Source organism: Capricornis sumatraensis, chromosome 21, assembly GCF_032405125.1.
Source record: "Capricornis sumatraensis isolate serow.1 chromosome 21, serow.2, whole genome shotgun sequence".
NCBI classification, from domain to species: Eukaryota; Metazoa; Chordata; class Mammalia; order Artiodactyla; family Bovidae; genus Capricornis; species Capricornis sumatraensis.
The window spans coordinates 56,366,022-56,389,359 of record NC_091089.1 but is presented as its reverse complement, the minus strand read 5'-3'; the positions used below and the strand labels follow the sequence as shown (position 1 = coordinate 56,389,359).

General features: G+C 42.4%; 1 protein-coding gene across 1 annotated transcript; it reads right to left on the bottom strand.

Annotated features, from left to right (window-relative positions):
* Nucleotides 1–1,385: 1,385 nt before the first annotated feature.
* On the bottom strand, nt 1,386–15,213 carry DYNAP (dynactin associated protein). The gene is made up of 9 exons (XM_068993557.1): nt 15,130–15,213; nt 12,261–12,482; nt 11,292–11,498; nt 9,813–10,043; nt 8,475–8,628; nt 6,373–6,482; nt 5,698–5,811; nt 4,285–4,431; nt 1,386–1,520 (listed from the first exon to the last, which is right to left on the bottom strand). Exons 1-9 carry the CDS (start codon nt 15,211–15,213, stop codon nt 1,386–1,388), a joined length of 1,404 nt encoding a protein of 467 aa, XP_068849658.1.
* Between the last annotated feature and the right edge of the window lie 8,125 nt (nt 15,214–23,338).

Sequence of the window (23,338 nt, the reverse complement as noted above, 5' to 3'; positions counted from 1 at the left end):
GTTATTCCTGATTCTCTATCTTCTATACAGTCAACAGAGCTAATTATCTAGAGAGAGAAACACACACCTAGAGAGAGAGAGAGAGAAAGGAACATACAAACAGATTCCTTCTTCGGCTAAGAACAAACATCCTTAAAATACCTAAAAATTTCATTATGTGTCAGGGAAATATAACTGAAAGAGGGTGCTGGCTGAAAGCATTAACAAGCGTCTATACTGACTAGAGCTGTATATAGTATAGCCCAGAACTGACAGTGGTACCCAACGAAAACGCAGAGGTGCCAGATACCTATTAAGATAAACTGTAAAGAAAACTCAGGGCTTCCCTGGTGGCTCAGCGGTAAGGAATCTGCCTGCCAATGCAGGGAGCACAGGTTCAATCCCTGGGTTGGGAAGATCCCCTGCAGGAGGAAATGGCAAACCACTCCAGTATTCTTGCCAGGAAAATTGGACAGAGGAACCTGGTAGGCTACAGTCCATGGGGTCACAAAGAGTTAGAATGACTTAGTGAAAAAACAACAAAGAAAAATCAAGCACTGATTAGATCTGAACAAACTCTTTTCTACTTAAGACAATGACCCCCAACTTGGGGACCACCAGCTCCTACCAGTTTCTAAGTGATGAAAAGTAGTCTTCAAATCCACATACACACCCAGCCAATAGACTAAAGAAACACTTGCTTCTCAAATATAGGGATGACTGTTCCTCAAAGGTAAATAGTCTGTGATACCATTAGTAAAATTCAAATACATTCAAAGAAAATATTGAATTTATAATTAGTCTGCCATTAAGTATTTTCTCAGCTAATATACAATAAGTAAACTATTCGTCTGAGTTCTTGAAATTTTGAGCCTTATAAAAAGTATCTTCATGTCGACAAAAGCGTTGAGAGTGGCTACCCTAAGATTCTACACTAAACTCTCCAGACAAGGTTAGATGCACCTGGGTTCTTCTGGCTGCATCCATATGTATGTACATAAGTAGGCTGATCTCCATACTTCCTTCCACAGTGATGAATAGCAAAAATACAAACATGGCACTAAGTTTCACTGATGTACAAAAAAAAGAATGGATTTTCATTTGGTGTAATAAATCTGATGCAACAAAAGCAAAATAAATATATACATGCATACTAAAATCCATTAAAAAAAATAGTAATTTAATTGAGCAGAGCCCCTCTGTAGATAAGCTGCAGAGTACACGGGAATGTTCGCTTAGCACAAGTTGCCTATGATCTTAGCTAAATGAGCCCGTGGGGCTGCTTCACACCTGCTTGACCAATGTCATTCTGTAAAGAGCTACAAATTCATGAGCCAAGTGGACCTTCTTTAAAAACTGTAATAACATATGAAGAGAGAAAAATAGACATGAACACGTCAGCAAATCTAAGGCAGGTTGACTGCCTGGTCTTCCTTGAATTGGGGGATCTTCTCAAACTCACTTTGCTTCTTGAAGAAAAGCTGAGCCAGGATGTGGTCTGCGGTGGCCTGGAGATAATCATCCATGTCAAGGGTTTGCAACTGATAGTGGAAACCAAAAGAAGAGGTGTCAGCGCCAAAGTACAGCCACAGAGATCCTACAGCCATAAGGGCACTTTCACAACGTTAGCTGCATGGCTATGTAACACTAGGAGCTGTGAAATCCTGCAAATGGTCCCCTTGAGCTTGTCTTCTCTTGCCAGGGGGAGCTCACCTTTTCGACTCCAGGAATAAGGGAAGTGAGTGATGGCTACAGATGCCGAGGCATCTCTTTAGAAGAGACCTCCATCCCACTGGGAGCTAGTTCTCTTTAAAGAGGGAGCACGACCTTCTGTCCACCTAGAAGCAGGGATTAGTGCCCAAAGGGCCTCTCTGAGCTCCAGGCGCAGAGGCACGTGATGGAGGCTCACCTGGTGGCCAGGTAAGCACCCCTCCTCCTCCGTAGCCAGAGACAGTCTTTTGTCTCTGCCTCTGGGGCGGGGCTGTCCAGCTGGTTTGACTCTGTCCGCCCTCTCTGCATCACTACCTTCCTGTCCTTCTCTCTGCTCCCCATTCTCTGACACCACCTCCTTTCTCAGCCAGCCTCTCAATTTCTGCATGCATGTGGGTCTCTCTGTGTCGCTCACTGTGCTTCTCTTTCTCTCTGTCTGCGTGTGTCTCTGAGCTTATACGTCTTTGAATCTCTCCGTGTGTGTTTCTCGCTAGCTCGTCTGCCTTTCCCTCTCCTGTGTGTACAGGTCTGTCTGTGCGTGGGATGTGTGTGTCCATGTGTCTCTCCTCCTGTCTCTCCCTCCCTATGGGTCTCCGCCCCTCTCTGCGTCTGTGTTCGTGTGTTTCCTTCTGTCCGTATGTCTCTGCGCTGCTTCTGTCTGTGTCACTCTGCTTGTGGTTCTCCGTCTCTATTTCTGTGCATGTCTCTGTCTCTGTGTATCTCTCTATGTGTGTTTCTGGGCATGTATGTCTCTTCTGTGTTCCCATCTCTCATTCTCTGTTTCCTTCTGGGTGTGTGTTTCCATCTCTCAGACTGTCTCTCATCCTCTCTCCCTCCTCTCTCTTGATGTTTTTCCCTTCTTTTCCTGCTTATATTGGATTGGATTTTGCTTCGTGATTTGTTCTTATAGTAACTGTAGAGAATAAAGACCAAGGGGGTGGCGGTAGCAATGAAAGCACCAGCTGAGCTGCCAGGGAAGCCAGTGTGCACCTTGCTCTGCACCATGTCCCCATGGCTTTTTTCGTTTATAACTGGAAATTTGCATCTTGTGAAAAGTGAAAGTCGCTCAGTCGTGTCCGACTCCAGTGAGACCGGCTCCAAAAGTATGGGACACCAGAATCCTATCCCCCACCTTGCCCCGAGCAAGTCTACAGCTGTTAATAGTTTTCCAGTGCATATCTTCCTCATAGAGCTCTCCACAAACCTCACCCCAGGTACCACCAGAAAGGTTTGGAGACTCAGAGAAGCAGACTCTGGAGTTTTCCAGTCTCCTTTGAAGAGGGGAAGTGTCATCACGGAAAATGAGCATCACCCAGCAGGACAGGCTCGCCTCTTGGTACAGGTCTTGTTGATGAAACTGCAGAATCCACACCGTGCTCCCCGCTGGAGATCTTGTTGGGTCTCCATGTGAGAAGAACCATGGCCAAGAGAACCACGGCCTGTCATTTCTGGACCTGCCCCAGGGGTCCCAGACTCATAATTATCACCCTGTCTCGGCAGGGAATCTAGTCCTAAGACCTTTTTCTAAAATCTAAGTTCTACTACTTATTCTTGTCCTTCAAACACATTATTCCATCTAATTAAGGAACACTGGGGTGAATTTTTAAAAGCAAACAACTATTTAATCTAACAAATAATTTCTCTTAATATGTGTTTTATAATACAGATCATGGTATATCAGATTTGCTTAAAACAATGATGGGAGGGAATGCTACTCCTCAGGAGCACTGCTGAGTCACACTTCATGCTACTTCATGTCTCCTATAGTTTCTTTCCATATACAAGAGACTTTTCCTTCCTCCCTCTTCCTTTCTCTCTCTCTTTCTCCCTTATCTCTCTACCATAAATTTCAGAAGAATAAACTGGCCATACTTACTTCACCTCCTCCCTCTGTTAGGGAGCTGGCAAAGCTTCAAAACTCAGGCTGTGTTTCTCTATGCCATAAGGTGTGTAAGAGCTCACCTCAACACCAGTAAGCCAACCCAATCCTGGCCAACCCAACAGATATCAGGAAACCCACCTACCCACAGATGCTAATCATATTCCCAAATATCTTCATGATTAGTAACAGAAATGATTTTCTAAGTCTCTGTATGCTGCTCTTTGGGCTTCCCAGTGGCACCACTGGTGAAGAATCCACCTGCTAACGCAGGAGACTTAAGAGACACGGGTTCGATCCCTGGGTTGGGAAGATCCCCTGAAGAAGGCCATGGCAACTCACTCCAGTATTCTTGCCTGGACAACTCCATGGACAGAGGAGCCTGGAGAGCTACAGTCCATGGGGTTGCAAGGAGTCGGACACGACTGAAGCAACTGAGCACACACATGCTACTCTTTCATCTTTTTTCTCAGGTGGTTGAGAATTCGGGGAATTGAGAGAGAAATGTGATGTACTGGATCCCTTTATAACCAAATGAAAAGATTATTTGACCTCCAATTCTCCTCTTCACACGTTGGTTCAGCCAGTTCATTAAATCAGTCATCGATTCAATATCCATGTGCTGAGTCCCCTCTATGACCCAGACACACTACTTAGCAGAGGACTTTGCACATCACTGGCACTCACCAACATCTCCAACACTGGCTTATTCTCACCTGGTCTCCAGTGCTGAAGGCAAGAATGAGAAGCAAATCTTCATCGCATGTGCTCTTAATGTAATGCTGGGTTCCAGTGGGGAAAAATATCACATCTCCAATGTGAATGTCAAACTCTGTGGAACTCTGAGCATTGATAATGCCCACCTAAGGAGGGGGGAGAAAACAATGCTGAACTGAAGCAAACAAAATCATATATTCAATAAGGATAAGTATTCACAGTGAACAGATCAATAAAAGCACATAGTTATAAAGGGACTTCTTAGAGAAGGTAAACAGCAAAAAAGAGGCAATCTTTCACATTCACGCTCCTGTTTCTGAGACACAGTTCCACAAAAATTAGAAGATACTCTATTGAAGTAAATGTCCCTCAAAATGCATTAGTGAAATCAATACTGCAGAACTTCATACAAAAAGAGCATTAACTGCCATGTTCTAATTAAGGGTGTCAATGACCTTCATTCACTAATTAGGCAGAGGATTTAAACGCCAGCGCTTTACTACCCCTACACCCTCCTTTCCACTCATTTGGGAAAAGTCAGCCTCTGGGAGAGCAACATCCTAAGGGTCTTCCTTTAAGAGGGCTGGAGACTGAATGCACATAAACGCACACACATGCACACAAAGCACCTCACAAAGGACATCTGATCCTTGAAAGGAAATCTGTGGAGGATTAATGACAATGCCCTTTTCCCGTTTATTAGAGCTGTCGCCTCTAAAAACGTAAAACTTTTGCTCCGGATGACAGAAAAGGTGAATTTCAGACTGTTCTGATTCTATCTGTCACAACTGAAGCAGATATAAGCTAGAGAAGCCCATTTTTACCTGTAGATCTTCCCAGGATCCCTATGAAAGCCCAGAGGAGCTACTGTCAAATCACTGTGATAAGATGATACTTTGTGTGGCTTTTCTTATGGTAATCGTACAATTAATTGATCACCCAAACCAGGACTCTCTGTAGAGTCAAAAGTGGTGCTATTAATAATTTTACCAAGGGGATATATGGCCACCCTACTGGGGCTCCACACCTCCCCACCACCCCCACTCATATCACACTGAGAGACAAACAGCCAATTTCATGGTCCCCAAAGCAGAGCACACTAAATGCTTGCGTTACCAGAGAATGCAAAACTCAGAAAATGTAAGCAGGTATTCCAGCCCTTCACCATTAGTGATAAACCTCTCTATCAGTTCTGAATGTTCTTAGAACCCTCCTCGTGCTAACAGCAAACTTGGAAGTTACCTCCCAGGACATGCATGGTACCCTCTATGGAAACCATGCCCAGAAAGCCAAGTGCACAAAGTCCTATTCTATTACCAACAACTGAACCAAAACAAAGAAATACCTCCTGTTTGCTTCCTTCTGCACTGAAAAGGAAAGTACAGGAAAAAAACTGTTCACAGAGAAATTACCTTTGCACATCCACTTATTACGTATCCCATTTCATTTGCATTAAAATGAAAGTGTGGCTGTCGTAATCCATTGTTATAAATCCTGAGTGTACTCAAAGTGAGGGCTTTTTGATGCTTGAGAAAGAAAAAGAAAAATGAATTCCAACATTTAGCCAACATTCAACTCAGCAATTTAACAATTCATATAATCATTGTAGTAACTAATATTTATAAAGCCCTCACTGAGAACAGGCAATTTTTTATGTTCCTTTACAGTTATTATGTCACTTGTCCTTTATAACAATCTTGCAAGATTGCCACCAACCGTATGAGATGAAATTAAAGTCTAGGTTGCCTGAGTAAACTAGGGACACACTGTGGCAGAACTGGGGTTTGAATCACGGGATCTGATGCCAGAGCGGTGCTCTTAGTCATTAAACAATACTGCCAGTTGAGCATTTAAAACACATGAAAAGAGAAATCTCATAAGCCTCCAGTCTCTTCATTAATGTAACCATCCATGCCAAGAAGTTAACCTTCCAAATTCACAGTGAGGCCTCAATCAATAGTTTGCATTGATCAAGTCAACGAGTGTTTGACTAGCTCTTTCCTTTTGCTTTGTCCAAAAAAACTGACCCAACCTAAAGCTCATATTTCATCCATTTTGATAATCATCAAAACATTTTTCTCGATTACCTGGTTCAGGAATTCACTAAAAATTTTTTCATTGTGGCTCAGTTCACTACTATTTTTCCAATATTGTGCCAACTGTATTACTCCTCCAGGAAATCGATGTTCTTTTGAGCCTAAATCAGATGAAATTTAAAAAACAAAATAAGACAAAACTACTTCAAAACGGTACCACAAAAGGAGAGCCAAATGCAGTCCCAGGAACAGCCCTTCTGTAGTCACAGAAGTTTATGTGGTAGGAAGTACAAGAGCACATCCTGTGTGCTGCCAAGATATTGACCTGATACTGCCAGATGCTATCCTACCTTCCCAAGTTCTCCTGAAATTTCTAACATACAGTGACCTCTTTTAAGAGGTTCAACTCAGGGGACCTGGTTGTACAACTAGCCATTCAGTTGTCTCTAACTCTTTGTGACCCTATGGACTGTAGCCTGCCAGGCACCACTGTCCATGGGGATTCTCCAGGCAAGAATACTGGAGTGGGTTGCCATTCCCTTCTCCAGAGGATCTTCCCGACCCAGGGATCTAACCCTGTCTCCTGCACTGTAGGTCAATTCTTTACTGTCTGAGCCACCAGGGAAGCCCATGGAAAACATGAGACTCATCCTAAACCTCTCTCCTAGATCAGTCAATGAAGTCCTGTCAGTTAAATTCCCTGCTTCTCAACAATTCTTTCTGTTTTACAGAGTGAGGCCACCATCATCCCCTACCTGAAAGACTGCAAGAGTCCCTGACTCATCTCCCTGCTTCTCAGCTGGCCGCTTACAATCATTCTCCACAATTCTGCTGGTCATCACTCCAAAAACAAAAACTAACACCAACTCAAAGAGACAGCTGCACCCTCGTTCACTGCAGCATATTTACAATAGCCAACATACGGAAACAATCTATGTGCCCAAGCTCACAGGTACAGGGAACAGAGTGGTAGCTGCCAGAGGCAGGCAATGGGGCTGGTTGAAATGGGTGAAGAAAGGCCAAAGACATAAATTTCCAGTTATAAAATAAGCAGGTCATGGGGACATGATGCAGAACAAGGCGCCATAGTTAACAACACTGTAAAGCATACACTGGCTTCCCCTGTGGCTCAGCTGGTAAAGATCCACCTGCAGTGCGGGAGACCTGGACTCGATCCCTGGGTTGGGAAGATCCCCTGGAGAAGCAAAAGGCTACTCACTCCAATATTCCAGCCTAGAGAATTCCATGGACCCTATAGTCCATGGGGTTGCAAAGAGTCAGACATGACTGAGTGACTTTCACTTCACAATGCATACATTAGAGTTACTAAGATCTTGTAAGTTCTCCTAAGAAAAAAAATTGCAACTATTAATATGTACAGTGGTGATGTTACTAATAACTGGACTTATTGTGGTGATCATTTCATAATACATACAAGTATCGAATCACTGTGTTGTATACCTGAGACTAACATAATGTTGTAAGTCAATTACACCTCAATAAGATAATATAAAATAAATGATAAAAATAGGTAAATTAAAAACCTTACTGTATCACTCTATTTAAAACCCCTTAATTGGGACTTCTCTGGTGGTCCAACGGTTAAGAACCCACCTTGCAATGCAGGTTCAATCTCTGATGGAGGAACTAAGATCCCACAAACTGCAAAGCAACTAAGCCCAAGCACCTTCACTACTAAGCCTGTGCATCACAACTGGAAAGCCCATGTGCCTCAACAAAAATCCTGCGTGCAGAGACCTTCACAGGATCTTCACTGCACAAAGATCCCATGTAGCCAAATTAATCAATTATTAATTTTAAAATAAATAAAAATAAACCACTTAATTACTACATGGTTGGACCCCCTCCTCTATCATCAGGCTCTTCTCCTACAGCATTGCCCAGCCCCAACACACACCCTCTCACGCTCTGAATTTTTTTCCCACATTCTCATTTGCTGCCAGGCCTTTTCTCTCATTTCCTACTCTGTTGAGAAATGTGTTTTTTCAAAGTTCTCTTGACTATGCCTTGCTATAAAAAAAAATAAATAAAACAAAAACACATTACATCTTAATCCAATACACCTATGTAATCATACATATATAAATACTTAACCAAAAAGTAAAAAGCCTTCATGAAATAACATACTATACCTTTCAAGTCATAAAAGTACCTCCACACAAAGTTATCTGGAGACTGTGAGTAATTAGCATTGACAACAAGTTCTGCCAAGTTGGGAGGAAGATTGACCCCCTGATCCTCCTTTTGCTTATGGAATGTTCTAATGAAATTAATTCCACCTTCAGGCTGAAACACATAAGAGACCGTATAAGATACCTGCAAACTAAGACTCAGCACAGCCGAATAAATAAATATTTTAAATTTTAAAAAGGAACAAAGTCCTGATACATGCTACAACATGAAACAATGGAAACAGTGGCTGACTTTATTTTTGGGGGCTCCAAAATCACTGCAGATGGTGACTGCAGCCATGAAATTAAAAGACGCTTACTCCTTGGAAGAAAAGTTATGACCAACCTAGATAGCATATTCAAAAGCAGAGACATTACTTTGCTGACTAAGGTCCATCTAGTCAAGGCTATGGTTTTTCCTGTAGTCATGTATGGATGTGAGAGTTGGACTGTGAAGAAGGCTGAGCACCAAAGAATTGATGCTTTTGAACTGTGGTGTTGGAGAAGACTCTTGAGAGTCCCTTGGACTGCAAGGAGATCCAACCAGTCCATTCTGAAGAAGATCAGCCCTGGGTGTTTTGGAAGGAATGATGCTAAAGCTGAAACTTCTATACTTTGGCCACCTCATGCGAAGAGGTGACCCATTGGAAAAGGCTCTGATGCTGGGAGGGATTGGGGGCAGGAGGAGAAGGGGACAACAGAGGATGAGATGACTGGATGGTACCACCGACTTGATGGACATGAGTTTGAGTGAACTCCGGGAGATGGTGATGGACAGGGAGGCCTGGCGTGCTGCGATTCATGGGGTGGCAAAGAGTCGGACACAACTGAGTGACTGAACTGAACTCAACTGAGAGGCACTAAGATCCCACATACCACAGAGTAACTGCTGAGTAACTACATGCCACAGAGTGACTACTGAGCCCATACGCTCTGGAGCCCACGCACAACTAGAGAAGCCTGTGTACTGCAACGTCTTCGAATGCCACAACTAAGACCCAATGCAGCCAAAGAAATAAATATTAAAACAAAATATTTTTAAAAAATACTTTCCTATAGAAGCCCTTCATAGGGGAAAATAAAGAGCAATTCAACTTCGAGGCAGTTTATGTGTTAAATAGGAAGCAAGTCATGTTCTTGAGCCCATTACCCAACTGTTACTTTGTTGACTGCCACCTTAGAAACTCGAACAGCCATGCCTTCTTGGTGCCCACGGAATGCACACCCTCTCAGGATTTGTTCTCAGCAGTGGTACACACCTTTAATTGACCTGGAAGTATTCTCAGCAGTGATACAGACCTTAAGTGACCGGGAAGCAATATCCTCAGGTGTAGAAAAAAATACATCATCAACATCCAGGGTCTGAAGTTCCTCATGTGTAGAAAAGAAGAGCAAAAAAAAGCAGTCTTCACTCCCCACATTCTTTATCCAGTGCACTGTGTTTTTTGGGAAGAAGATCACTTGGCCAGCTGTAACATTGTACGTGGTAACGACAGCACCGTCGTCAACCACCCCAACCCATGCCGTCCCCTGAAATGGAAATGGAAGAGCATATCCCAACGTCAATTTAGAGCAGTGCTTTTCAACCTTTTTTCATTACCTGCCTTCTAAGGTACCATGTTAGACTGTTCTTCTAACCCCCACCCTATGAAACGTTACCATTACAGAGGTGCTGAAGACCTGTATATGGCATACACATACTGCTCACGAACTACACGTACATCTATGCTGTAGACATAAAGAGTGATACTTTCACCCTGCTAACAACCAGTTTTTGCCCTCTTTGGGATAATACCACCCCACTGAGCATTTAGAGCTCTAAGATCATGCTAGTTTGAAAAGACTGCAAGCACATGTGTGTGTTCATAGATGGTTGCATAGACATACATGTGTACGCTTGTGTATGTTTGTGTGTTTGCAAACAGATGTGTATGTATTCACCAGGTAAGAAAAAGCCTACATATAATTTTAATAATAATAATAGTAATAACATAGTGGATTTACTGTTATGTCCAAGTATTCTTCTAAGGAGGGTTTAATCTCATAGATGAAGCTCTAATCTCTCTTCTTGTAAATTCTAAAATCGAGTGAATTGTCCAAGTATAAAAAAGGAGTTTTATTAGCAATAACAGAAATATGTCACACACAAAAATTGGCTCATCTATTAACAAGATTACCAGGGTAAGACCAAACTCTGAAAGTTCTATGAAAGCTTAATCACTCCAATTTCCCCAGTGTCTGGAACACAGAAGCCATAAATACATTTCAGAATTAATGAATTATTTGCAATTCAGAGAAGTACACTCATTTCACTTCCAGCTTTATTTCACTTTACTTCCAAAGAATTCTGGAAAGTAAAAGCCACAAAAGGGCATACCATTGGTGGATCTCAGGGACTCCAGGTTGTACATCAGCAAACTAGTTCGTTATTCCAGTCCCTGCTTTTTTCCCTAAAGGGAAGCTGTAGTCTCTTTGATCATTAGATCAGAGCTACCAGTTTTAGCTTTGGCTCAAAGGATGGAACAGTGATCTGAGCTTAACAATGTATGAAAAATGATTTTATATTGAAGAAAGAAGTTCAAAGTGATGCCATGAATAATTAAGACAAACAGTCTAATGTTCCAAGGCACTGCTAACTGGTCTAATTGGGTACACAGCCAAAGCCTGGATGTTGTCCATCATCCTATTAGTTAAGTAGGTTTTGCAACAACCTAAATAATAGCCTGAGGACACAATGCACAAATGCTCAAGCACAGAATGTGGGCAAACCAGTTATACCTGTACAAGATAGCCATGTTCGTTGGCATTGAAGTGCCAGTGAGGGGCCCGGAGGCCACTGCTTTTTATTCTCAGGGTCCCCAGGCTTATCTGTGATCTCTGGCTGTTTAAGCTGCTGCCAAAGGCCTCCTCTTCAATGCTGAGGTAGTCGTTGGCATTGTTCCTGTACCGGGCCCACTGGATTGTGCCACCAGGGTACTCAAACACCTGGAAAGTCGTAGGCGAACCATCAGCATGGAGGCCATCTCCTGAGGAAAGTGAGGCCACCACGGCCCCCAGAGTGAGAGGGCAGCACAGGGAAAAAGGAAACGGGGGTGAGTGGATACGGGGGTGAGTGGATACGGGAGGTCCCCCCAAAAAAGAAGAGAAAGAACAGGTCTACAAGGCTCCAGGAGACAACAGTGCCATCAGTGCCTGTTAGAAAAACAAACACCTATCTTGACAAGAGAATACAGGGCTTTCCATCTGTCCTCCTGTACCTCCCAGAGAACCAGCTACTAAAGCAAAGTTCAGCCCGGAGCCAACATCCACCCACCTTTCCCCTTCTCCATCCCTCACTTCCCTTCATCCAAACAGCCCACAGCTACTTCTTTCCAATGAAGAGAGAACACAGCTTAGTAAACAAGCAATAGAAACTTCATTTTGAAATCATCATTTATAATAGATGATTCTTTTTCTTAATAAGTGTGATCCATACCACAGAGAAGGCAATGGCACCCCACTCCAATACTCTTGCCTGGAAAATCCCATGGACAGAGGAGCCTGGTAGGCTGCAGTCCACGGGGTTGCTAAGAGTCAGACACAACTGAGCGACTTCACTTTCACTTTTCACTTTCATGCATTGGAGAAGGAAATGGCAACCCACTCCAGTCTTCTTGCCTGGAGAATCCCAGGGACAGGGGAGCCTGGTGGGCTGCCATCTATGGGGTCGCACAGAGTCAGACACAATTAAGTGATTTAGCAGCATACCTTGGATTTAGGTAAATGATAAAGAAACTGAAATTTTGGATCAACAGCCTTTGGCACCACAGGAATTGCTGTTTGCAGAGATTGGGCTCCGGGTTCTGAATGAGGCTGAGGGTTGTTGACATAAACCAAGGAGACAATCAGGACTCCGATCACCGTGGTAATGGTGCAAGCCAAAAGACACACCAGGAAAATGCTCATCAGTGACCACTGCCTCGTCTTTTCCTAGAAGAAATTAGAAATTATTCTCCACTCTTGAGGCATCAGAAACATTGCCAACTATCTGTTTGGTTTATTTCCTCTTTTATTAAAAAAAAAAAAGCACATTTGTGGGACAAACGAACTGAGTAAAATGAGAGATGTGTAAATCAATACACACACACACACACACACACACACACACACACTCACAGCATGGTCAGGCCCCATAAGATGGCTGCTCTCCTGCTCTCTGTACAGCCCTTCCCCACTCTGCCTCACCCTTACCTGATGCACACAACTTCCTCCCCTCCTAAGGGGAAACGAATCAGTAACCACGTGCGTGATCGGCCTGACCCCCACTAATGATTGTTCCAGCCCTCGGACCACATCGGCTCCGGTATGTTCAGTCATCACGGAGGAACAGTGGCCCTTGCAATGGTTGCTAACCCAGAGCTGTGGGGAGATGCATTCCAACAGTCTCCCTGCAACCCAGGAGCCCTTCTAACATCAGGCCCCTTATAATTGATAGCCCCCCTCCTCCCCTGTGCAGGGAGAATCGAGCCTGTGTCCTGCCTGCCCTCAGCAGTACCCGGTGGGTGTCCTTCTAGGCCCTTGGCCTCTGACCTGTAAGACGCCCTGTCCAGTGCACCACTGATGTGTCTGCTGCTGGCTCAGGTTCTCTCTTCAGTCTAGCAGCTGGGCAAGTGCAAGGACTGTAGGACATTCACACATGGCCCATACCTCAGATAACACCCAAATGAACAAGAATAAAAATAAACATTTGAGGACTGGGGCACACAATAAATTAAGGAAATTAACTACCCAACTAAGTACTTCCAAATCAGTCAATTAGCCCCTATTTACCAGTTTCTTCACCTGAAAATCAATGAGATTATAAGGAGCTATTTTCTAAGAATGTTTTGGTTCCACAATGTACAAATGCATTTATGTGTACAGGTACATGCATGGGAATAAGTAACATATCAGTAATCAATGGGCCTGACCTGACAAGTCTCTGTCTCCCCCTCCCTCCCTCATTTAAATAGCTTCAGTAAATTCCCTTTAGCAATAATACATACTATTATCTGTATTACCTATATGACCTAAGTCATCACTCAACTCTAAGTCACAGTATTTCCATGTATTTCTATGTTACTACTTCCTGGTTTCATATCACAAATATATGCTATACACTTATTTCTGAGTTACAATCCACATTACTGAAAGCTGCCAAGAAAATACTCACCCCAACCTTTGAACCAACTTGCCCTTACTCCTCTGACCACTAAAATGATGACTATCCTCAATGACAGCAAGGAGTCCTTTTCCACTGCTCTCTGAGTTCCTGGTCTTGCTCTCTGATCAAGTATGTTTTTGATCACTAATAATTCTAACATAGATAGTCTTACTTTGAAAGTGAAAGTGAAGTCGCTCGGTCGTGTCCAACTCTTTGGGACCTCATGGACTGTAGCCTACCAGGCTCCTCCATCCATGGGATTCTCCAGACAAGAAAACTGGAGTGGGTTGCCATTTCCTTCTCCAGGGAATCTTCCCGACCCAGGGATCAAACCCGGGTCTCCCGCATTGGAGGCAGACGCTTTAACCTCTGAGCCACCAGGGAAGCCTTACTTTAACACTCATAAACATTCAAAAGAACACGAATAACAAATGTTGGCAAGGATGTGAGAAAAAGGGAACCCTGTACACTGTTGGTAGGAATGTAAACTCTGCAGTCACTGTGGAGAACAATATGGAGGTTTCTCAAAAAACTAATGATGGAACTGCTATATGACCTGGAGATTTCACTCCCAAGTATATATTTAAAACAAAAACACTAATTCAAAGGGATACATGCACCTCAATATTCACAGCAGCATTATTTACAATCTCCAAGATATGGAAGCAACCTAAGTGTCCATTAACAGATGGCTGGATAAAGAAGATGCAGTATATATATGATAGAATACTACTCAGTCATAAAAAAAGGAACAAAATTCCTTGCCATTTGTAGCAGCATGGATGGACTGGGAGGGCATTGTGCTAAGTGAAATAAGTCAGACAAAGAAAGACAAATACTGAATGATATCACTTATATGTGGAATCTAAAAAAAATATAACAAACTAGTGAATATAACAAAAAAAGAAGCATACTCACCATATAAAGAGCAAATTAATGATTACCAGTGGGTAGGCAGGGGAAGAACAATGGATTGGGGAATAAGAGTACAAACTGTTGAGTGTAAGACAGGCAACAAGGATGTATTATTATACAACACAGAGAATATTGCCAATATTTTGTAATACCTGAATGTAATTTTTTTAATGTGTAAAAAATTTTTTAATGTTTTAAATTATTTAATGATATGTTTGGTATAGCATAATCATTTACCAACATATTCAGTTTAACATTGTATAAGGGTATTATATTGAACAATAAATAACTCACTAATGCCAGGAACAACAATTCATAGAAAGCTGGGCCACTAAACAGCTACAGGAGTTAACAGTTTACGAGAGAAAAGGCAGGTCAGATTTTCAGAATAGGACACGCTAGCTTTCTTTAGAAGGTCACTTGAAGAAAACTGGTCTAAGGAGGGGCTCTTTCCTGAGATCTACATAAAGGTTTTGAGGCAAGTAATCTCAAGATGTAAATCCCCATTTACATTCTTACCATTCTGGAGAAGGTGTTCATCTTCCCCTCAGACACAACCTTTTGCTCTGCATCTTCATTCATTTCAAATGCTAAGTTGTCCATTGGCTAAGAGGGCAAGCAATCCACTGAAAAAAACAGGCGGGGGATGCAACTTTAGCAAAGGCAGAAACCCCTGAGAAGAATGATCATTCTTAAATAAGGAAGTGCTTATATAAAGCTGAAAGTCAAGTTGAAAAAAAAAAAAACCATAGAAAGAATTGCCAAATTAGAGACCAATAAACATTTCTAGTTCACCACTCTTTGCTCACTGATGACACATACAACAGATAATAACAGAAGCTACTAACGTTTATTTCCTCCCTTCCACTAAGTACCGAGCACAGTACTAAGTGCTTTCCACACATCATGGGATTTAATTCTTACAGCAATCCTGTGAGGTATTCCGGTGATTCTTCCCATTTTGTAAATTAGAAACCTAGGCACCAAGAGGTGTGATACCTGCCCCAAATCACACACCTAGTTTTAGAGTAGGAGCAAAGATACCCTTTATCAAAAGATTCTCCCATAACATCAGGTTCTCTGCAGAGTTTGATGTGGGTACAAATGTTTTTTCACCCATATCAGTCCTGCCAGACAAGAATACTGGAATGTGTTGCCATTTCCTCCTCCAGTGGAGCTTCCAAACCCAAGCACTGAACCCATGTCTCTTGTGTCTGCTTCACTGGCAGGTGGATTCTTTACCACTGGTGCCATCTAGGAATCCCTGTCTCTTGACAGTGTGATTGATTGTTCCATGTGGTTTGTTTATTGGATAATGCTGTTAAAAGTTAAATCTTTAAAACTTGTTTTACATCATCTTTCCTGAGTAAGCTAAAAATCTACTACTATAACCCACAAAACAATCAACCATCTGAAACCAGTAGGTGGTGTTTTGGGGGTTCTAAGGAGCTCTGGTCTCTCATGTCTCAGTGCAGAAAGAATTCAGCGAGGGGCAAAGTGACTAGAGAAAGTCTGTGAGCAGCAACCAAGACCCAGAACAGCCAAAAATAAATATTTTTAAAGGATAAGTTATTTATTAGAATAGGACATTTGTGAGGCTTACACACAGCTGGGTGAGAAGGTGCCACCCTAGGAACTTGGTGGCCTACATTCTTTTCATCAAAGGGAAAGTGGGCAGGGGGAATAGGCCGCCTCCTCCCTCATTCTCGAGTGGACATCATGCTTCCATCATCAGCTCCTTCTCCAGGCTTGGCACAGGAGTTTTCTTGTCCCTACATGGTCAAGCCAGGACTGTCGGGGCTCCATGGAAAAATTATTTCAGGTCTCAGTACAATGAACGTCTTTCAAGTGTCACCTTTCCATAAATTATTGAATTTTAAGTGTGCAGAGAGCATATCATAGGGGTCATTTACTTACTGAGCTCACTGAGCAGAATGTGGGTCTCATGCCACCATTATTTTATTGTTTTGAGGCATATCTTGTGCTTCTGGGCACAAGAGGCGTATCTTGGCATGGTTTGTTGCTAAGCAAGCCTGCTTAGTTTTGTGGTTAAGCAAACCTACTTTCTTGAGTAACCATTAACTTACAGGGGTCTCCCATACTTTCTTCTTTATCTACTACTCTCTAGAGGAATTAACTATTTAATTATCTACTTTGTCCCTTATTCCTTCAATAAACAGGACTGAATGCCTACTCTATTTCAGGCTGTATACCACTCTACACATTAACAAGGCTTTTATTAGCATGTAACCTAGTAGGAAAAACAAAAAGGAAAGCAAATAGTTTTCCCCAACAATATGCTGAGTTATGATAGCAGTATGCACAAGATCTTGGGAGGACAGAATTAGAGTAACTCTGTCTGAGACAGAAAGAAAAGACAGGGCCAATCTGAAAACATAATTTTGAGCTAAGACTTCGAGTCCTGGCACAATTCCACTTGTTAGGCATTCTTACTTGCATTCTATTTTATATGTCTGGCTGCCAGGAAGTAGCTTATTAAGAGAGCATGTAGTAAAAATATAGACCCTATCTGGGTCAGGTGGCTCTGACTCTGACAAGGCTGAAGGTTAACCTGTGCTCAAATGATGGGAAGTGACTTTGTGACTTTCCTACCATATCTCGTCAAATCTAAGACTTGTCAGTGACTCATATCAGTTTAGCCTTTTCCCATAAAGACCTGGAATTTAAATGTATGGCATTTGATTTTTCAGATAATAAAATGTTCAAAATAATTTATCTGTGGAGCTAGCAAGGTGATTTTCTCATTGTGCAATTACAGTACCATAAAACATATTTTCCTGTTCAATTTTCCTGGTGCATTTGTCGGACAGAAAATTCTACATTTTAACATCTCTAAAAAGGGAATGTGCTTTACCATGAGTGGTCAATAAGATTCAATGGAAATACAGTTGGTGCGGCCTCACCAGTATATACTATATGAGTATCAGTCCCTAACCAGGGCACAATTCTATAGTGTATGTTTCAGAGTAAAAATTCTGGAGCCAGACCATCAAGGTTTGAATCCTAATTCTGCTACTTAGTAGCTGTGTGACCCAGGGCAAGTTATTTAACCTACTGTGCCTCAAGCTCTTCATTTTTTTTGTTGTTCGTTATTTAGTCGCTAAGTTGTATCTGACTCTTTTGCGACCCCATGGACTGTATAACCTACCAGGCTCCTCTATCCACAGATTTCCCAAGCAACAATACTGGAGTGGGTTGCCATTTCCTTCTCCAGGGGATCTTCCCAAGCCAGCGGTCAAACCCATGTTTCCTGCACTGGCAGGCGGATTCTTTACCACTGAGCCACTTGGGAAGTCCTCTTCATCTTTACAATGGAGATAAAGTTGGCTTAAAGCTCAACATTCAGAAAACGAAGATCATGGCATCCAGTCCCATCACTTCATGGGAAATAGATGGGGAAACAGTGGAAACAGTGTCAGACTTTATTTTTCTAGGCTCCAAAATCACTGCAGATGGTGACTGCAGCCATGAAATTAAAAGACGCTTACTCCTTGGAAGAAAAGTTATGACCAACCTAGATAGCATATTCAAAAGCAGAGACATTACTTTGCTGACTAAGGTCCGTCTAGTCAAGGCCATGGTTTTTCCTGTGGTCATGTACGGACGTGAGAGTTGGTGCTCAGAAGGCTGAGCACTGAAGAATTGATGCTTTTGAACTGTGGTATTGGAGAAGACTCTTGAGAGTCCCTTGGACTGCAAGGAGATCTAACCAGTCCATTCTGAAGGAGATCAACTCTGGGATTTCTCTGGGAGGAATAATGCTAAAGCTGAAGCTCCAGTACTTTGGCCACCTCATGCGAAGAGTTGACTCATTGGAAAAGACTTTGATGCTGGGAGGGATTGAGGGCAGGAGGAGAAGGGGACAACCCAGGATGAGATGGCTGGATGGCATCACTGACTCGATGGACGTGAATCTGAGTGAACTCCAGGAGTTGGTGATGGACAGGGAGGCCTGGCGTGCTGTGATTCATGGGGTCACAAAGAGTCAGACACAACTGAGCGACTGAACTGAACTGAACTGAACATAAAGGTTTGAAAAGATTGAGCAAGTTAATGTAAGTAAAGTGTTTCATACAGAGACTGCACATAATAAATGCCCAATGAATCCTTTTTCATAGGCACAAGTTGACTCACTACTTTAATAATTTGCTTATTTTAAAATGGCAGAAGGACATCTGAATTCAAAAATCACCTATTGCCCCTCCTAGTAAGTCAAAGTGCTACATCTTCATCCACTACCTTGAATGATTTATAGAACTGTCCTTATTCTACAAATTAGAAAATCACAGTAAAAAACCTGCTAACATTAAGATAACAGAACTGTAACTAAAACCTGGGTTTTCTTATTGCCAATACAATGAGCCTTCTATCTAGACCAGCTGGATATAGTGATGCATTGGGGTGGGGGGCGGGGGGCGGGGGCAGAGCCGCTAGAAGGGAAAGAATCTACCTCTCTGATTCACTATGTAGAAGAAACCCACCTGCCAACCAAGAACACTCATCTCAAACTCTTGCATGAAAAAATAATAAATTTCTGACATATTGCAACATTCTACATTTGGGCAATCTATTTTTTTTATCACATACTGAAACAAACTTGTATCCCTATAAAGTTATATCTCTAGTCCTAGTTCCACTAAAGTATGCTGCCAGGTTTATTCTTTGAATGTTTATCTCCATCACAAGGGCTAGGGGCATGCTAAAAGTACATTTGCAAGTGCAAAGAACTGACTCATCAGAAGAGACCCTGATGCTGGGAAAGACTGAAGGCAGGAGAAGAAGGGGATGACAGAGGATGAGATGGTTGGATGGCATCACCAACTCGATGGACATGAGTTAGAGTAAGCTCTGGGAGTTGGTGATGGGACAGGGAGGCCTGGCGTGCTGCAGTCCATGCAGACCGTGTTGGTCTCAAAGAGGCAGACACAACTGAGCAACTGAACTGAATAACTGCTGATTGCAGTATCTATCAAATGAATACATATTAAGATATAACTCTTCATTAGATGACTGGAGTTTATTTTCCTGGAACACATTCAATCAAAAAATACTGTTTGTCCTTGAAAACCTGAGTCAACTAGGTTCTTCCTTTATGCCATGTTGGTGGAGGAGAAAAGGAGGCGCTTCTATGTTCCAGTAAGAACATTTCCCCAGCTTCCCCCATCTCCAAGTTATCTGAATTATATAACAATTCAGGTGGAGAAAGCTGATAAGACAAAGTTGGGCAATCAGTTTTGATTACTTCCTTTGAAATGTCTTTGAAATGTCTTTGAAATGTCCAAATAGGCAAAGGAGTACGTCAGGCTGTATATTGTCACCTGCTTATCTAACTTCTATGCAGAGTACATCATGAGAAACACTGGACTGGAAGAAACACAAGCTGGAATCAAGATTGCCGGGAGAAATATCAATCACCTCAGATATGCAGATGACACCACCCTTATGGCAGAAAGTGAAGAGGAACTAAAAAGCCTCTTGATGAAAGTGAAAGAGGAGAGTGAAAAAGTTGGCTTAAAGCTCAACATTCAGAAAACGAAGATCATGGCATCTGGCCCCATCATTTCATGGCAAATAGATAGGGAAACAGTAGAAACAGTGTCAGACTTTATTTTTCTGGGCTCCAAAATCACTGCAGATGGTGACTGCAGCCATGAAATTAAAAGACACTTAGTCCTTGGAAGAAAAGTTATGACCAACCTAGATAATATATTCAAAAGCAGAGACATTAACTTTGCCGACTAAGGTCCGTCTAGTCAAGGCTATGGTTTTTCCTGTGGTCATGTATGGATGTGAGAGTTGGACTGTGAAGAAGGCTGAGCGCCAAAGAATTGATGCTTTTGAACTGTGGTATTGGAGAAGACTCTTGAGAGTCCCTTGGACTGCAAGGAGATCCAACCAGTCTATTCTAAAGGAGATCAACCCTGGGATTTCTTTGGGAGGAATGATGCTAAAGCTGAAGCTCCAGTACTTTGGCCACCTCATGCAAAGAGTTGACTCATTGGAAAAGACTCTGATGCTGGGAGAGATTGGGGGCAGGAGGAGAAGAGGACGACCCAGGATGAGATGGCTGGATGGCATCACGGATCGATGGACGTGAGTCTGAGTGAACTCCCAGAGATGGTGATGGACAGGGAGGCCTGGCATGCTGCAATTCATGGGGTCGCAAAGAGTCGGACACGACTGAGCGACTGAACTGAACTGAACAAGATGGATCAATGCTCTTACTATGCAAATGTTTCTTATCTATTGCTCAGCTTTCAGATATCCAGACACTGGAGAGAGTTACCAGCGTCACAGAAGATATAGACCCTCGCCTCAAAGACAACAGAGTAATGATTCACACCAGCTAACAAATGCACCAGGAAAATCAAACAACAAGAAAATGATGTTGTATAGTATCCTGATAACAAGGTGAGGCTTCCCAGGTAGTGCAGCAGTAAAGAATCCGCCTGCCAGTGCAGGAGATGCAAAAGACAGGTTCAATTCCCTGGATCAGAAAGATCCCCTGGGGAAGGACATGGCTACCCGCTCCAGTATCCTTGCCTGGGAAATCCCATGGACAGAGGAGCCTAGAGGGTCGCAAAGAGTTGGACACAACTTAGTGACTGAGCATGCACACACGCACGCACAATAACAAGACAGGGACATCACCTCACTAGCCCCACAGATAAAACATTTTAAATATTTTGTCACCTCAAAATCAATGCCATACGTGTAAATTTCAGCTATTTGTGGGAAAAGGCTCAATACATGTTCCCATTGCTCCCACTGCTACCCATTCCAGAACGTTCTCAAGAAGAACTGTAAGTGTTTGGTGGGTATGGGCCCCTAAAATAAGTGTCAGCAAAGGGCAGGAGCTAGGCAGGAGCTCTGAACTTGTACAGAAAATGAAAACATTCTATTCATGCAGCTCTACATGACGATCTGATCCTGGCCTAGCTCCTTAACCTTGCTAAGTCAGTTTTCCTCATGTGCATAAAATTAAGCCTGGATTAAATAACCCTTAATACCGTCTAGCTCTACCCACTTGAATTGGAGGTAAAATTATCTTGAGAAATAATATTCCTGGATTCCCAACACTCCCATGTTTTCAAGATTCTACTGACATAATTCAAGATATTCAACAGTTCAGCTTTTGTTTGTTTGTTCCCCAAAAATAAGTGCTTTATCTGTAATTTTTACAAAGTCTGTAAACATTATCTGTAAAAACTGATAATAATGTTGGATAATGTCAATCCAACATTAAAAGAGAAGGCCACTGAGTGTTGACATGGACAACAAAATCAGCTGAGTCCAACCCTAGAATCTGTTACAGCTCACATGAATTCATGTAACAAATACTGACTGAATGCTCACGATGCCCAGGCAATGTTTTAAGTGCCTGAGATAGATAAGCACACCAGACAGTAATTCCCTGCCTGATGTGCAGCTTACATTCTATTAGAGGAGTCAGGACAAATAAACCAATAAACAAAAAGAGGTGACATACATACTGTACTAGAAAGTGATAAGGACTACGAGAACAGACTAAGCAGGAGCAGGTAGGAGGGTGTGGGGGTAAGAGGGAACAAGTTTAACAGAGTGATGAGAACAGGTTTTGTCTGGAGTTGGGTAAAATTTCCTAGAAAATGGAGTTTTACGCTAGTCTCAGCTTCATCATGGACAAGCCACGTGCCCATGGATAAGAAATACAAATTCTTTGTGTCTTTCTTACTCTTCAGGTAAATGGGTAGGGTCATAAGACCTTTCCAACAATACACTTCAGAAGTTAATGACAAAAATTCAATGACCTATAGAAGAAAATGTTTTGGAAAACTTTTACACTCACCATAAAACTAAAGAGATTTGCAGTTACCTGTCTTCCCCCTTCAGAGAGAAATAAATATACATCTAGGTTTCTCACTTCCCTTGCAGTGCTTCCACATCACTTTTCCTTCAAATTTCACCTGTCCTATCTGCTTTATGTCTACTCCAGAGAGATGTGTTACAATCAATCCTTCAAATAAACTGGAGAGAGGTTTTAGGTGATCCTTCTGACAGATGATCTCTAAGCCAGGTTAATTTGCAGATATGTCATACATTTCATTTGGTGCCACACACCTGGAATGGTCTCTGCCTCTGACACAGTCTCCTGAACTTGCGCACCACAGACAGAATTTTTTTATTAGAAAAAAGCCAAAAACCCGCAGTATTAAGAATGAAGCAAATTACTGTGTACAAGGATCAGTCCATGGACACCCTCGGCCAGAAACCATTACAGCAAACTAACAGATCAACTGATAATGCATCAAGCACTTGTCTTATACAAACAGTGTGCTGAGGGGCTGAGAAGAATGCCGGAAAACATGCACCACGATTCCTGATAGCTGTACACCTGGAACGAACACAACACTGTCCATCAATTACATGCCAACAAAAGTTAAATAAATAAAGTAAAAAGACAGAAACTGAAATTTTTCGTTTTCATAACAGCTGACCCGGGGAAAAAAGAAACATACCCCAAAAACGTGTGCTTCATTCTAAAGACCTGCCGACTAGTGATTCAAGTACCTACTGTGAGACCATGGGTAAGGAAGGCAACATCTCTGAAGCAACCCTATACTCACTCAAGGAGCTTGTTTTAAACAACAGCAGTCCACGTTTGCTGACAAGCAGTGACACTATGATTGCCAATCACTACAGTGGTGCCAGGGTCCAGCCCCTGCAG